Source organism: Martes martes, assembly GCF_963455335.1.
Source record: "Martes martes genome assembly, chromosome: 16".
Lineage (NCBI taxonomy): Eukaryota > Metazoa > Chordata > Mammalia > Carnivora > Mustelidae > Martes > Martes martes.
In genome coordinates this window covers 51,605,056-51,622,004 of record NC_137904.1, presented here as the reverse complement: position 1 = coordinate 51,622,004, position 16,949 = coordinate 51,605,056, and the positions used below count along the sequence as shown (strand labels likewise).

The 16,949-nt window shown below is 40.7% G+C and overlaps 1 protein-coding gene across 2 annotated transcripts in view; it reads left to right on the top strand.

The window, feature by feature from the left end:
• PITPNC1 (phosphatidylinositol transfer protein cytoplasmic 1) overlaps positions 1–12,552 on the top strand; it is a 249,114-nt gene extending 236,562 nt beyond the window's left edge. The window contains exons 9-10 of one of the 2 annotated variants that reach the window (XM_080825997.1): positions 7,294–7,412; positions 11,606–12,552. In XM_080825997.1, coding sequence (XP_080682123.1) covers positions 7,294–7,412; positions 11,606–11,611 — 125 coding nt within the window. In that variant the 3' untranslated portion in view covers positions 11,612–12,552. The remainder of the gene's footprint in view (positions 1–7,293; positions 7,413–11,605) is intronic. The other variant, XM_080825996.1, reaches the window with a different exon arrangement.
• Positions 12,553–16,949: the final 4,397 nt, after the last annotated feature.

The window sequence follows — 16,949 nt, the reverse complement described above, 5'->3', positions numbered from 1 at the left end:
CTGGGATCATGACCTGAGCCGAAGGCAGAGGCTTTAACCCACTGAGCCACCCAGGCGCCCCCCCAATGTGTGTTTTAACAAGCCTTCCAGATGATTCTGGCTAAAGTTTAAGAACAACTTTAAATCAGATTAGGTTGTATGGACACTTGAATAAATTCAGTCCAGACAGATTAAAGAATGGTAGATGTCTTCTGGGCCAACTGGTAAGCCCTGGTGCCCTGTCAGAATCAGGAAGACATCCCTCTGGGCAGATTCAGGCTGTGCTCTTGCCTTAGGGCTGAATTTTAGTCCCAGTGACATCCTGGCTGTGTGTTTGTGTGGTACACAACCTACACCATGAGTAGAGGCACCCCTGGAAGTCTTTCTCCCTAATTAAGCTAGCCATCTCTAGTGCTTAATTAAAAAGAAGCGGGGGGGGGGGGGAGAAGGGGGGGCATGGTAGATGGTGGCTGATCTTCTCTTACCCAAGGATTAATTTGTAGCATGTCTGAGTTTGAGCATATGGCTGTCACATAACTAATTCCCTAAACAAATTTTATTCTGCTCATGTTCCTTATAAAGTATAACCATGTCTATTGTTGGAGAAGTTGAGGGTTTTGCTTCCCCCCCCCCCCCAAGCCTTGATTGGTCTTTATCCATGAGCCTTGGGTCTCTCCTGCATGACTGGAACACTAATCAGAGAAGAAACAACACATTTCAGAAGATGGGGTGATAAGGGGGCGGATAAAAATAGGCAGCCCAGCTTCACAAAAGCATAGTTTTGCTTCACAAATCTGACAGTATTTTGAGAGAGGAACAAAGGATTGCCAGAGGAAGGCTGTGATTGAGTGGAACCTCATGAATGTCTTTGAAATCCAGACCCTTCCAAAAAAAGTATAGGGGCTAGTTCTGGCGGGTATAGATGAAAGTCCCTCATGAAAGTGGCTTAGAAATTATTCTGGAGTCCCTAGAGCAGGCCTAATAACAAACGAAGCGAGCTCAAGATGAGGAAAGAAGCTTACTTAAGGACTAGCATTAGCTGGTTGAGTTCACCAGGCCACCATTTTCCAATGGCCTCTGATTTCTGAAATAGGAATTTCAGTGCCGTGGCTCTTAGGCAACATTTTATGTGTGTGTGCTTAATGTTCATTTTTCTGGGGAGAGAACGTGTAGCTTCTCATCAGAGTTTTAAAGGGATCTGTGACTCTCCTCTACCTCCCCGAATTAAGAACTATGAAAAAAATCGTAACTGTACGTTGCACTTCTACATCTTACTGGCTTAAATTACGTGGAGAGGGTATTCACCAAGACTTGAGGGTTGGCTACTTTCACTGCAAAAAAGTGGAGCCACCCCTAAGCTATTTATAACAATCATGTGTTGAATTTATAATCATTATAAAGAGCTTAAAGGGAAAAAAGGCACATTCCAAAGGATGACTTCCATATTTTTCAGAGCCAAAGGAGTATCAAATCTCATTCACGGCTGCCAGAGCCTTCCCCCACCCCAACCCACCTGCTTGCTCAAGACTTCCATTTTGACTTAGTATAAGGAAAAATTACTTCTATTTAGGCTGAGGATCCTAGAAGTGGAGAGAAAATGTTTGTAGAAGGAAGTAACATGTGGCATGGGGCAGGTCATTGAGTTAAAGTATATAACTCTTTTATTAAAATTTTAGCTGCTGTAGCTATGTAATACAATGAAGGAAAATTCTTCCTTGCAGACTCTGTTTCACGCCATCTGTAGTTTCTCTGTATGTCCTAACTGACCTCTGTCCTTTCAAATATATGATCTTGTCTCCACAGACTGTGAAATCAACCTGCCTTCTTTTAAAAAATGAAGTGATTGAAAGAAAATTGCCACCATAGACAAAGTTGAAAGACTAAGACAACATCTTTGTAACATAGGTAGCCAACAGACAATGAATATCTATAATGTATAAGAGGTCCTATAAATTAAAAAAAAAAAAAAATCCAGCAACTCAATAGGAAAGAAGGTAAAGAACATGAATAGGTAAACCATAGGAAAACCACAAATGCCTAATAACCTTGGTACTAATCCCAAGAAATATAATGAAAATGATATGTGACTTTGTTCATCTGATAGCAAAAATTTAAGATAGTGATAATATCCAGTTTTGGATAAGGTGAGAGAACAAAAAAACAGTTTCTATAAAAAGGATAAACACACGGGGCACCTGGGTGGCTCAGTGGGTTAAAGCCTCTGCCTTCGGCTCAGGTCATGATCCCAGGGTCCTGGGATCGAGCCCCCTGTCGGGCTCTCTGCTCAGCAGGGAGCCTGCTTCTCTGTCTCTCTCTGCCTACTTGTAATCTCTGTCTGTCAAATAAATTTTAGAAATCTTTAAAAAAAAAAAAAGAAGAAGGTAGTTCTAGGGGCACCCCGCTGGCTCAGTGAGTAGAGCATGTGAGTCTTGATCTAAGGGTCATGAGTTCAAGCCCCACGTTAAGTAGAGATTACTTAAATAAAACTTTAAAAATATATTTAAAAACTGAGAAATAAAAAATTAAAAAAGACATATAATATATAATAATATAATACATACAGTAGTAAAAATGGGATAGTATACCATAGTATGTATGGTTCCATAAATTTAAAAATAAATGAGACTGTATGTGTATGCAGTAATATACATGTAAATTCATAGGAAAAAAATCTGGCGTCTGTAAATCAAACTCTTAACAGTGGTTACATCCAGAAAGAATAGGATTAGTGGGAGACGTTGAAAGGAATTAAACTCTTTTCTCAGTAAAAATCAGTACTATTTGAATTCTTTCTCTGGAACATAATGTATGCATTACTTGAGGGATTCAATAAATAATCACTGAAACCTGTATTTTATTTAAAAAAAGAAAAAGGCAGCAAAAGGGGGAAGCCGACTAAGACTCATAGAGTGGAAGTGTATTTTGTTCTTAAATGAAAGCTTTTAGGGATGCCTGAGTGGCTCAGTCTTCTTAAGCATCTGCCTTTGGCTTTAGGTTATGATCCTGGGGTCCTGGGATCGAGTCCTGCATTGGGCTCGTTGCTCAGCAGGGAGCTTGCTTCTCCCTCTGCCTGCTTCTCCCCCTGCTTGTACACTCTCTCTCTGATAAATAGATAGATGCATAGATAGATAGGAAGGAAGGAAGGGAAGGAAAAAGAAAAGAAAAGAACTTTTTCATGGTTGAGGAAATCAAATCAAAGCAGATTCCTCAACAAATCCCCCGGGGGTTTCTTGGACAAGGCTGGACTGGGATTAGAGGTGGAGGTGCCCATCTCAGCCCAGTCACCTGTCCAAGGAGGGGCTCCTCAGGCCACGTGACCTGCACTTGGCTGGAGCAGGAGAACTAGGATCGGCTCTCCCCTCATCTGAAGGAGGGTAAGAAAGAGAAGGAGGGGCGCCTGGATGGCTCAGTGGGTTAAAGCCTCTGCCTTCGGCTCGGGTCATAATCCCAGGGTCCTGCGATCGAGCCCCGCATTAGGCTCTCTGCTCAGCAGGGAGCCTGCTTCCCTTCCTCTCTCTGTCTCTCTCTGCCTGCCTCTCTGCCTACTTGTGATCTCTCTGTCAAATAAATAAATAAAAATCTTTAAAAAAAAAAAGAAAGAGAAGGAAAGAAACGGGCTCAACAAGAGGGTAAAGAAAGGCAGTCTTGTGCCACTGAAGTGTAATGAGGAGAGCATCCCTGCCCCCAACATATTTTCCAGTGCTGAGCGTGTTGGTTATAGATACAGAAATAAAGATGCAGTAGCCTCCAACAGCCCAGTGTCAAAGATCCTATGATGTAGACCTATCATACTAATTATAATGTTCTCTTAAATCAGCAAATTAGCCTGGAGTTCCTTGTTTAAAAGCTTTTATCTGAGAAACCTTCTTTCTGAAAGGTAAATTATGACCTTTCAAATCTGTATACTAAGGGGTGATTATTTATTAGTTTCTTCGCAAAATAATGGTCATAAGTTTCCTTGAAGAGTTTCTTTGATGGCACATAAGTAGTTGTTTGCTGGGAGCAGAGAGGTCTGGACCAAAACTGTCAGAAGTCACTCTCTGGTCATTGAAAATCAATCCATAATGAAGATGAATCATCTCTGAAAGTATAGTCTGTCATTGGGCAGGGCAATTGAATTTACTAAAAAATTGGTTCCTATATGGATTTCAGGTAATGTACTTTGCAGAAGCAAGACATAATGTGTCTTACCTGATCATCTGAACAGGAATATTTTCACTTGATTAAACTTTCCATGAATGACTAAGAAATTTTGAAAATATTTCCATCATTTCCATAAGCATGATGATATATGGGGAGAACTGAGGATTCAGATCAACATAGTTTCCTTCCTTAGTAGGGACCAGATTATCACCATCTTTTAGAGAATCAGCTTACTAGAAATGTTCATTCTTATGTGGTCTAATTGGGAGATTTTTTCTTTTAGATACAAATTTCTGAAACTGTTTCATAACTCTCCCATTTTAACCCCCCAAAAAAGTCATGTTTCTGGAATGAGCCAAGATTCTAGAAAACTATATTTTCTCTTTACCAATTCCAAACTATTGTTATTGTACCCCCAAATAATAGATTTTTTAAAGGATTTTTTTTTTAAGATTTTATTTATTTATTTATTTATTTGACAGAGAGAGAGAGAGATCACAAGTAGACAGAGAGGCAGGGAGAGCGGGGGTGGGGGGGGGGTGATGCAGGCTCCCCGCTGAGCAGAAAGCCAGATGTGGGGCTCCATCCTAGGACCCTGAGACCGTGACCTGAGCCGAAGGCAGAGGCTTAACCCACTGAGCCACCCAGGCGCCCCAAATAATAGATTTTTTTTTTAAGATTTGTTTTATTTATTTGACAGACAGAGATCACAAGTAGGCAGAGAAGCAGGCAGAGGGAGGCGGGGGGACGCAGGCTCCCTGCCGAGCAGAGAGCCCGATGCGATGCGGGGCTCCATCCTAGTCCCTGGGATCATGACCCAAGCCGAAGGCAAAGGCTTTAACCCACTGAGCCAGCCAGGCACCCCCCAAATAATAGATTTTTAAATAATTTTTTTTTCATTCTTAAACAAGTACAACATATTTGATGTAGAAAACACGAAAGGAAGAAAATGAAAATTATCTATATTTCCAACTCCTCGAAACAATCACTGTTAATATTTTACAGTGTATCCTTTTAGTCTTTATTAAATGTATAAAATTATTTTCTGGCAGAGATGGTTTCATATAATGTGTATGGTTGTTTTACCTCCTATTTTTAATAATATGCCAAGCACATTTCTCTGTAGTGTTAAGTATTCTTCTATATCATTTTTTAATGGTTTCATAGTACTGTCCGTCTCCTGGTTCTTTCCTGTTTCTCACTGTTATGAACAAGGCAGTAATGACTATCTTTGTTGTTAAATCCTTCTTCACATTTACAAAACTGAGACATCTTAAGCCCTTCTCTTAACATTGAGCTACTTAAAGATAAAGAATGATTTCTATTGGGATTCACTAGATTCACTAGAACAAAGAAACTAAAATGCCTTTGTTTTCATTTTCCAAATTATTGTCATGCCAGTTGGGGGGGGCAGGGGGGAGAAACGGAGAGGGAGAAAGTGTCTAATGAACATAGAGAGAGAGAAATTTCTCTAGTTCTTAAACTTTTGGCTTAAAAATGACTTCAGTATTCTTTCCAGGTATATTTGTGTTTAGGAAATTTTGATAATCAGCCTTTGGAATTAAAGTGATTGCATTGAACGAATATGCTCTTATTGTTAACTAAGATACATTTATCTTAATTACAAAGCAGCATGTGTTTGTTGCTTTCCAGTTACCTCGACAAAAAGCATGCTCTTTGCTTGGCTAGACCGCTGCTTAGCACCCTTGATACTTACATTGCTTATGGACAACGTTTGTGATCAACGGTTTTGGGGATTCGGGGGTGGTGAGGGGGGGGATCATTGGCTAAATAAAATAGTCCAGGTCTGGATTTAGAGCCGCCCTCCCTCTTGGCCCCAGACCACACTGAACTGAGTCATCAAGTTCTGGCTCGTGTGCCCTGTAGAAGTGAAGAGACGCTCACATGACATACATAGATTGATATAAAAAGACACCAAACCACATGACGCAGGAAATACCTAAGGAAAAATTTCCAGCTGTGAATACCCGCTCTAAATCCCCGCCAAGCTAATTCGCGATCAGGGTGGTCAAATAACCAATTATTCAAGCATCCCTTCCTTGTAGAGAGGCATGACGTTCGATTCTGCCATGACCACAACAGAGGAATGCCTGTCTGGGAAGATTGCTGATAGAATGTTGTAAATAACCAAAGGGCGGGTGGGGAGTGGAGGATAAATCAGCAGACGTAGTTCAAGGGAGAATCATTATTATTTGTATGCATTTCGTATACTGAAGATGGATGGGTTCTTTTTGAACACAGTTTTTCATCAGTTGGGTTTAGACAGGGTTTCTCAACCTTGGCACCATTGACATTTTGGACCCGCTACCTCCCTGTTGAGAATGGGCATAGGTAGGTTATTCCAAGGCCTCACGGGGCCCCTACCTACTGGATGCCAGGAGCTCTACCACACCAGTGGTGTCACAAAATAGTTCCCCGTTGGGAACCACTGGATGAAGGCATCATTATCCCGAAATGCTGAAAAACTACAGACTCAACGCCCAAAATCATAATGTCATGTGCCATTTTATTTATAGATCAGTGTGGGTGGAAGTAGTGCCAGCCATCTCCAAGCTGTTAGACTAGACTTGAAGTTCGATATAGACCCGCACTCTCTGACACTAGAATCCTGTGCAGAAATCCATCTCCGTGTGAGCTTTGCAACCAAATATCCCTTGTACCGGTAAACATCACGGGTCTACCTTCTGTCATGTCTCGAGCACTAGCAATGAAAGTGTCCTTTCTCTTGTCGAGTGCGTTGGTTTAAAGAATCTCCAAATCTATTTTGAAAGGTATCCGGAAGGTAAGTATGAAAGCAAACAAACCTGACCCTGTCCTCGACGGGATCTTCTAAGAATGTTTTAGGAGATCTCGGGCTATGGCACTGCCCACGTGCTAATACTCTCCATCCATCTAGCTCACTTTACAAGCCCCGCCCCTAAATAATTTCCACTCTTCGCTGTTCCGAGACTGTTTCAACCTAACTTCCTTGCACTCACTCCCCCCTTTGGCTGGTTTAGCTAACTTTATGACGTCCTCTTCATAAAGTTAGTGTAATTCCCTGCTTTTTGAAACCTCTCTTTGGCTTCTGCTACCGTCTTTCCCTAAAGTCTCCCTGTTGAAATTTTGCATTTAATAACAGTAGTTGCCAACGTCTTGACCTTTTTGCAGATATGACAATGGATGATGTTCGGGAATACGAGAAAAACATGCATGAACAAACCAACATAAAAGTTTGCAATCAGCATTCCTCCACTGTGGATGACATAGAGAGCCATGCCCAAACAAGTGTATGTAGAATTTTTAAAACATGTTGCCCACCCTTTACCAAACGTACACTTAAAACTGATCTTTGAAATACTGCAGACGTTCATTTCTCAACATGCCACACAAGATCATGTCACCCAGGGGCTGTTGGTGAAGAGCCTGAGCTAGGTCTAAACAGGACAGTGCCACCTCTTGCTTCTAGATTTTTCGATGCTTAAAGGAGCTGCTTGATTTCGGGGTTGGTTTTTCGCTCATAAAACCCAAGAACGTGGAGAGTGGAAACATTTGTGGCTGGTGAATGACCTGCACCGGGAAAGAAGAGAGGAGGAGACAAAACAGGTGTCATCTGAAAACTAGTTATCGTGACCATAACTTTTTAAAAATACAGTTAAAGCTCGAGTTATTCATTCAAGGGACAGCTTGTGGCTCATCTGGTGTTTTAGATTTCTTTACATTTGCTTTGAAATGCTTTCTATGGCTCTTTATAGCTGTTCTAGCCAATCTGATCCTTTTTGCTTTGGTTAATCTCAAGACGCGGCTGCAGCCCAAGGGTGCGCTGAGTGGCTGAGCAGTGAGGGGGCAGTGAGCTGCGAATGTGCTGGGCCACGTAGCATCTCCAGCCTGAGACTCAGCAGGAGACTGAGAGAGCCACCGGTTATGTAGTGGCACGTTGGAAATTGAGAGCTGACTGTATGGTGCATGCCAGCATTTTAAATATAGTTATCTCTCAATCATTCATGCCAATGAAGAAGAACTAAGATAGCAGAGAAAATGGGGCATCAAGTCATTTGTATGTGTCTTTGGCCAGTGCTCTGGCCTCTTTGGGTATCAGCTTGAGCCCGCATGTCCTGCTAGCCCACGTCCCAGAACAGAACCTATTAGATTTTTAAGAAGTTGATAATGTAGGTAAAGACAATTGATCAAGGGCTATGGTTGTAAATTGGGGCTTTAGAATTGTGACCATCTTTTTGGTTGCACTTTGGAAGTTTTCAGTTCGGTTTTTAGAGCATGTATTTGGAGTGTGCCCTGCAAGGCTCAAGTGCATGTGGCTTACTTACCCTTGAGGCTCATATGGCCCTGACGTTTCCTCCCCATGTGCATGTAGTGATTGGATTTGCGGAAAGCTATAGAGTCAACTTACCTGGGGTGTTTTTTCTCTATGTGCACAGGCCCGTGCCAAAAGGACTTCCCTTCTCCCTCTATCCGTGTTCTAATGTTAGAAATGCTCCCTAAGGAAACTGTCCTTGGAAGTCCATCATTTTCAATTCCCTTTCTTTTTGGAATATTAGACTCTAGTTCTCCATCAGCCGCCCTCTGAAAGCTGCTTGCTTAGAAGTGTGATCAGACAAAGGAAGCCAGAGGAAAGGGGGAGATGCCACATTCCAAAAGATTCTAAGCGCCCAGCTTTTCTCATTCTAAGCTCTTACGGTTTTTAGCTTTGTGCTCTTTGTTTGGTTTTTCTCCTGCCATTATTACCATTAGAAAGTCAATTTACTATGTAGACAGTGGTACCTAGAGTGGTTCTCCCATGGGAAAGCCCCATGCATTCTCTGGCTGCAATTCACTGTCGTTCCCATGACTTCAGTGTAAGAGATGCCTATCTCCTTAGAAGTTACACAAAGTGGTTATTTTGAGTGCTTACGACATTTCCCTTATTCTTTGGAATTCCATCAAATTGGAGATCATTTATTTTTCCATTGTCTTTCTTTGCTATCGTAATGAAAAACAGTTGGAATCAGGAGACTGCTGTCCATCACAAATGCAAACTGCGTGGGTGTTCAATAAAATTTAAATCCTCAACCTGAGTAGGGACACACTAGATTGAAATTATGCAAAATTAACACCCATGAATTTAGCAGTAAGAAAGTAAGTCTCCTTTTCCATTGAGCAGTTTCCATGCCTTCAAGGAAGGGAACTTCTAAGAGACTCTGGGAATGTAAAATGGAAATTCAGTATTTTGGATGATTTCTGCCCCCTGCTGGATATGTGGAGTAGAGCATTATACTCTGCCACTTGCGTAGAAAGTCTAATTTTTCAAAGATGTTTATTTATTATAGCAGAAACATATCCCATTCACTGAAATTTTTCTGAGAGTCTCAATTTTACTTTAAAGTGCATACTTCTTTTTTAAAAACCTAATTTCATTTCTTAGCTTGTTAAGAGTCTTAGTATTTTTAAAGTGGCAAATTTATAGGTGCAATTTTTCTTGTTACATTCTAAATCGTATACGATATCAGTACAATCATATTTTATTTCCTTTGTGAGAAAAATTTTTCCTCTCACAAAATTTTAACAATTGCTCCAAGAACTCCTCTTAAGGATTTCGTTTTTTAAAAATATTTCTGACAGATGAACATCAGGGAAGGAAAGGAAAAATAAATTAAGGTAAAAACAGAGAAGGGAGGCAAAGCATAAGAGACTCTTAACTACAGGGAACAAACCAAGGGTCGCTAGAGGGAAGATGGGGGGGGTGGGAGGGGATGGGGTAGCTGGGTGTTGGGCATTAAGGAAGGTACTTGATGTAATGAACACCGAGTTTCAGTTTCAGTGTTCAGTTTGCAACTGATGAATCACTAAATTCTACCCCTGAAATTAATAAAACACTATATGTTAACTAAATTGAATTTAAATTGAAAATTTAAAAAAAGAAAAATATATCTGGCTTGCTTATGTTATAATATGACCTTATAGGTATTATATGTATCCTAATGATTAAAATCATGTTATGAATATTCATTCCATAGTTAATATTTCCAAAGTGGATATATTGTTTCATGTTAGCTTCTGCAATATCATCTCATGAAGGTTCCACCACTAGGTTCGTGGGAGAGGACGAGAATGAAAAATGGGTCTGTGGGAAGCTAAAATTCATGTAGAAAAATCCATGGTCCTTTTACTCAAGGACAGGCTCTTTGGCTTTCACTCAGTGCTTTTTCCAATAAGCCCAGTTACCTGTTTTCTCTATTACCAGTACATAAAAATGACAAAGGATACCGGGGTTAGCCAGAGAGTGATTAAGAACCATAACAATAGTAAGGACAGTCACAGTAATAGAGTTTCTGAGAATGAGAGAAGAGATCTCAAACTATAAAAAAACCAAATAGGCCCTGGTAGAGGAGTCATTGCAGTGTTAATATATTTTCAGTATATTACGTCTAAAGGGTAGCAAGTGTATATAGTACATTCAGTACATTAGAGGGGTTCCTTGCTGGTTCAGTGGGAAGAGCATGAGACTCTTGATCTCAGGGTCATGAGTTCAAGCCCCACGTGGGGTGTAGACATTACTTAAAAATAAAATCTTTTTTAAAAATAAAGAAGTTAGGGAAAGATTTACATTTTAAAAAGTGTCTATTTTTTGCTTTCTCACTGAATAAAAACATTTTTAGATATTTAGAAAATCTACATCACCCGACAATTTCTCTTAATGAGGCATCACTGAATTTGTTTCCTGAATGCCAAATAATGGTTTTTAGGGTTTTTTTAAATGTTTCTTTAAAAAGATAGTTTTATTTTTCTTGGCTTTGGGATAATTTGCAGGGTTTGTGGTTGTAGTCATTATCTTCTTTGTTTTTTAAGCTGAATTAATTAAAATACAACATTTAAACAATCACAGGGTGGTTACACAGTCTGGAAACCAGTAACCCCCCAGAATACAAAAAATGTATTTACTGAATAGGAAGAAATTCTGATGATTTGCCTATTTCCCCTTTAAAGGTGTACTTGTACTTGCATACCCTGAAGTAGGTAATAATATGTATCATTTCTGGGCCATCCATTGCTTGAACTAGCCTCCCTTTATGGAAAATATGACAAGTTCTAACAAATAGCTCCATATATCACCATCCCACAGCTCACACACACACATGCACACGTGTGTGCATACACACCCAGATACATCCCTGGGCTGGTTCTGTACTCTCCTGACCCATCCTTATTCGGAATACTTACACTACTCCCCAAAGAGTGCTTTGGAAAATCTTGGATGGATATTCATAAAAGGAAAAAATTTTTTCCCCAGAAGTTTGTGCCTTTAAAAAGAAAAAATTCAGGGTTTAGCATTTCAGTGATAATTTGGGTTTCTAGTCTGGACAGGCCTCTTTATAATAGGATTCCCGTAGTTCCCTTAAAATCAGGCATGGAGGTATATCCATTTGCATCCCTCCTAAATAACTGGTCATTTTTCTTTCTTTCTTTCTTTTTTTTTTTTTCTTTGAAGACATGACAATGGATGAAGTCCGAGAATTTGAACGAGCCACTCAGGAAGCCACGAACAGGAAAATTGGCGTTTTCCCACCTGCGATTTCTATCTCGAGTATCCCCCTGCTGCCTTCCTCGGTCCGCAGCGCCCCTTCTAGTGCCCCATCCACACCTCTCTCCACCGACGCCCCAGACTTTCTTTCTGTGCCCAAAGATCGACCCCGGAAAAAGTCAGCCCCAGAAACTCTCACGCTTCCAGACCCTGAGAAAAGAGCCACCCTGAATTTACCTGGCACACACTCTTCAGAAAAGCCATGTCGGCCCAAATTAGAGTAACTTCCTATGAATATTTCATGGGGTTTTATATTTTCATTTGGGTTTTTTTTTTTTTTTTTCAAGAATCTTCTGATAGAGAAAAAGACTGCTTTGTCCCTCAAACATGTTCCTTCGATCTCTGAGTGTGCATGTGGTTAAGTATCTTCCCATATAGGATTCCCCAAGGATGCCCCTGAATCCTGCTAGATGTAAATTGTAAGACTTGCAAAGGACAGAAGAAATCTTAGTAGCCGCAGCTGGAAACCAGGGAGGAAGCCTTGTTGAGCGTTTGATGAGGTCGGTGTGGATGTCAAGAGTACATAAGTGAAAATGTTGTGCCCCTGTGTTAGAAGGTGTGGTAAAATAGCGAAGTCAGTCTCTTCTCATCAAACCTGAAATTATCAAAAATACTCTCAGGCGTAACATAAGTAATTGTTAAATTTCAAACTGTTCATCACCAATACTTGAATACTAGTAGTTAATTGAGATTCCTATTTTGGTTAGTCTGACTCAGGATTTGGGGCCTAATTAACTCTTTAAATTTTTTGAGAATTTTAATTATCAACCTATAGTGGCTCCAAGTGCAATTAACAGTAACTGATTTATACCTTTCACAGAATTTAATAAAGATTCCACTTGTTTCTGTCTTTTAATAACTTTCCCCCTTGTGCCCTTGTGGCCTAAGAAATCTTTCAGAATTGCACGGATAAATGTGACCATGACTGACTGATTTGGGGATGGTTTGGTTTAGGAACCAAGAGGCCCAGGTGAGGCAAACGTCATTTTTCTCTACAGGTACCAACAAACCTTGAATTGTCAACTTCCATCATCCATTAAGATTCTTGGTATTTGCAATTAATTGAGTAGAACTCGTTGACTATTTGCCCATTCAAAGACGTTCAAGGGTAGACTAAGCTCACAGGACTTTTAACACTGTCAAATTTCTGGTTTGGGAACCCTGAAAAAGAGAACTGTCTCCCATCCCCCTCCTTGCTTTTACTTTTAATAACATCCAGATTTCCCTGGAACAGAGTGCCCATCACTGGACCTTAAAAAAGACTGTCATTCTCTTGCCCTTACTTGAACCCCAAATATTGGGAATGTCGCGGAAGCGGAGTAAAGACTGTCGAGTGGGAGGAGAGAAGGAGCAAAATTGCTGACTCCTATTTGTAGAGTAAGAAGGAGGAGCCGGAAGAGATGCCCTCTGTCTAGCTTTCTTTCCTGCAAGTGGTGATAATGCAAGATGAGAATCCAGGTTGACAGGAAGCAAGATCATTCAACCCAAGTGGCAGAAAACGAACTCTCCTTTGATCTAAAGAGAAAACTGCCACCATCGCGCCTCACTGCCTTTAAACGCAGAAGGAAGGGCAAGCAGAATCTAGCATTTACTCTCTGTCCTTCAAGAGAGGAAGACAACAAGGTAGTTGGGCAACTCCAAGGCCCCAGCTAACCTTCCTGACCATAATCTCCAACCTCAGGAAAGGGACCTTCCCAAAACACAGATTCCAAAGGAAACAACATAAACCAAGGAGTATGTCCTCCTTCCCACACAGCCTCTCAGCCAGTGGACCCTGCCTGCTTCTCTCTCTCAGTGCTCAGCACATGCTACATAGTGTCTTTGAAATTGATAAACTCTCCCGTGGTGCAGGCGCTGGTCCCACGAACCCAGCACCGACTATTCTAAGTCATACGTCAGACTGTCAAGATCATTTCTTTATCTACAGGTTGACATGTCGCTTCATAAATAAATAAATCCAGAACTCAAAGGAAACCAGTTGCAAATAGTTTAGGTCGACAGTGCATCTCTCTTCCCTAAGAACGACGGCTCTGCAGTAAGCGATCTTTGCATGGAATAATAGCATGATCTCTGCTTGTGGGAAATCTTCATCTTCTCAGATCCCTTGGACTTCTCAATGGTCCCCTCCCCACACAGTAGTACTTAATGAGAATGTTGGGCTTTAGAAGACAAAATTCTCCTCTCAGAAGACACTGACATAGTATGCGTCTTTGCTTACCATTTGCCCGCTGAAATCAGGGTGGGGTGGGGTTGTTATTTTTTGCATAGGACAGATTTATTTTGTGCAGGTTGTAAACACATCTGGCACCTAGTTTTCCCATTAAACACCATTGCCGTTTTTCTTTTTTGTAAAGTAGCTTCTGCTATCGAGGTCAACGATGCTGTATGATTTTGAAAGCTAATTTCTGATTTCCTTCTGTGAGTTTTCTTTCTCTTGTAGCCGATTCGATACCACAGACATCAATTTCAAAGCTGCCGATGATAGTGTGATTCTTAGCCAACAAATGTGTGTACTCTTAAAGTATGTTCAGTTTTTCCTGTCTACACGTGGTTGTGTGCATTTAAACGGGGCGGGGGGGGGTGTGTGCAAATATTCCTTTAGCTGCTTTGAATATTTAATCCAGTCACCACAAGGCATAAATGACTTCGATATTTTATCTGTCTTGATTTTCAAGTCTCTTTTCATATTCTCCATACATGAGTTTGTTTATTGTGGGATAGAAGCCTGCGATGAATGTGTATGTAGAACATTAATAATTCCCATAAGGATGGAAATTAAATGGTTGCATGATGGAAACTTAGAAGAAAAAAAAAAGCAGAAAATTGAATTCATTAAGCATGTTGGGGGAAAAAATAGAAACTTTAACTCAGTGCCTCTGTCTGCAATGTGGAAACTTACAACTTTGTTCACCAAAATTGTATTATACCTGTATATATATATATATATAAGTATAGTGAATCTGATGCCACCAGTTTTAAGTTTCTGGTAGCCAAATTAAAATAAATAATCCATAGAATAACACATACATTCATCCCATCTTCATCTCTGGTGTTAGTGGAGACCATCAAAGTGACCGTAGATGTCATTACTTTGGATGGATTTCAAATTATGAAATGGCCCCGTGTTTTCCATTGAGTGTAATACAGCGTCGTTACTTTGGCTGTGTGCTTTCCCAGGATAAGAAGGTCTTGGTGTTTTTACTGCATAAACTTTATCTGAGGTGAGCTCTGGAGGCCATTTCATTTTATTGGACTGAAATAAAACAAAGCAAAGGAAAAGCATGACAACCAAGGAGCCTGTGACACTTTTTTCAGTTACCACCGTAATAACCAAAACAATAGGCGTTCATTGGCAAACTCATTTATAAACCCTTCTGCTTTGGGTTTGCGTCCGTGTGTGTAGGGAACATGGTTTTAATTTGGGAGTATTTATTAGGCATGTTTTGGACTGTGAAAATAAATTTCTAAAGAGTGCAGTAGGGGGTGGATAATGAACACAGACGCTTAAAAAACATGAGATGCCCAAGGGAAAGATGTGATTTTCTTTCAAGACACTGTAATAAACGGTGACCTAAGTGAAAAGATTCTGACACTTCTCAGAAGTCATTTTTCCGCGAAAATGTCAAGGCTGATAATGTATGTATGTGGATTTTTCAATTTTGCTTTATTTAGCATCTCATCGTGGCTCAGGAACAGCAAGGTCACTGGCTGGCTTTGATCAGGAGGAATTTTACTTTTCCCAAGGGCCAGAGTATAATTTAGTCACATACAATGTGTACTCAAATAATCCAATAGAGAAAAATTGTCCGAATAGTTTTAGTCCCTTTCTGATTATCTGACTCAGCAGACTAGGTGAGAGGCAACCTGCCATCGGAGCCATAATTCTTGAAATTTAAAAAAAAGAAAAAAAAAAGTCTGTTTAGTGACTGCAATTGATCATAAATAGATCATTTAAAACCATTCATTCTTGCTGAAACTGAAGTGTAACAAGAGCACCGAGCTGACATGCGGAGGCAACACGTACCGGTTTCTTCTGAATTCTACCTTCAAAACAATCTGTTTGCGTTTGAAATAGAAGTGTTTGAGCTTTTTAAGAGTTAGTGCAATAAGAGAATGTGAATATGCTAGGAACTCTTCAGATGCCGTTACTAATTATACTTTTGTTGTTAACAAGTGCTTTAGGATAAACCTCAATGTTTTTGCTTCAAGTTGAAAGCATGTCTGTTGCATTGCAAGTCTCCCTTCAGTTTCTATGTATCACCAAGAAGAGGTTCTTTGAGTTGTTGTTAATGCCTATGCCGCTTAAATGTAGCTTCAAAGTGTCACTCTTAGGGTTTACATTTCAAGCTGGGATCTTAATTAGTTACACATATTGAGTCAAAATAACACTACCACTGCTGAAGGACCAAGTTTTGGAATGCACAGTGTTACCGACTACAAGCAAACAAGAGTTGATCCTCACACATGCCATCCTTTTGTGTCATTTTATGGCTGTTTTGTGTGTTTTTCCCCCCCAGTTATTTATTATTGTTAATAACTTACTTTTTCTTACATTCTGGTGTAAATAAACTACAAAACAATCTTCTTTCCAAGCGTAGCTTCCTTCTCTCTCTCAGCCATTCTCAAGGGAATGTTAGCAACCGGGAACTTGCGGGTTGATGGGAAGGAAGGTGTCAAGGAAGAAGGAAGAAGCTAATGGTGAACCCCAGGTCTAGGGCTCTTGTATACAAAGAAGGCTGGCCTGCTGATAGGCCTGTGGTGCCTTCGGGGCCCAGGTCATGGACAGGAAAAGCTTGGGTCTAACTGTCCAGCCAAAAAATACCCAAGGAGAATCTGTAACCTGAAAGGTCCCCCAATAATGGGTCCGTGATTAAAGGAGCGAGACTGATACAAAGCGAAGGTCAAGCAAAGCTTTATTTCACGCCAAGCATCGAGAATCAAACCGAACATTCGGGGCCACGCCTCTTACAGAGGGGGCGACCCCTCTCTGCTTTACAGACTAGCTTTTAAGGGCAAAAGCCATGTGGTTGGGCCTGGCCACGCACAGGTGGCCAATGAAATTGTAACACACAGAGAAAGCTGCACAGTCATGCTAGGTCACACACAGGTGGCCAATTGAACTACAATTTACCCTAGTAGATACTTGAACTAGTCTATCACCTTGGTCAGAATTGGCGCCCAAAAGGCGGGACCCACAGTCCTTGGTAGGTAGGGAGACAGTATGCACCCCCACTGATTGGATACCTCCACC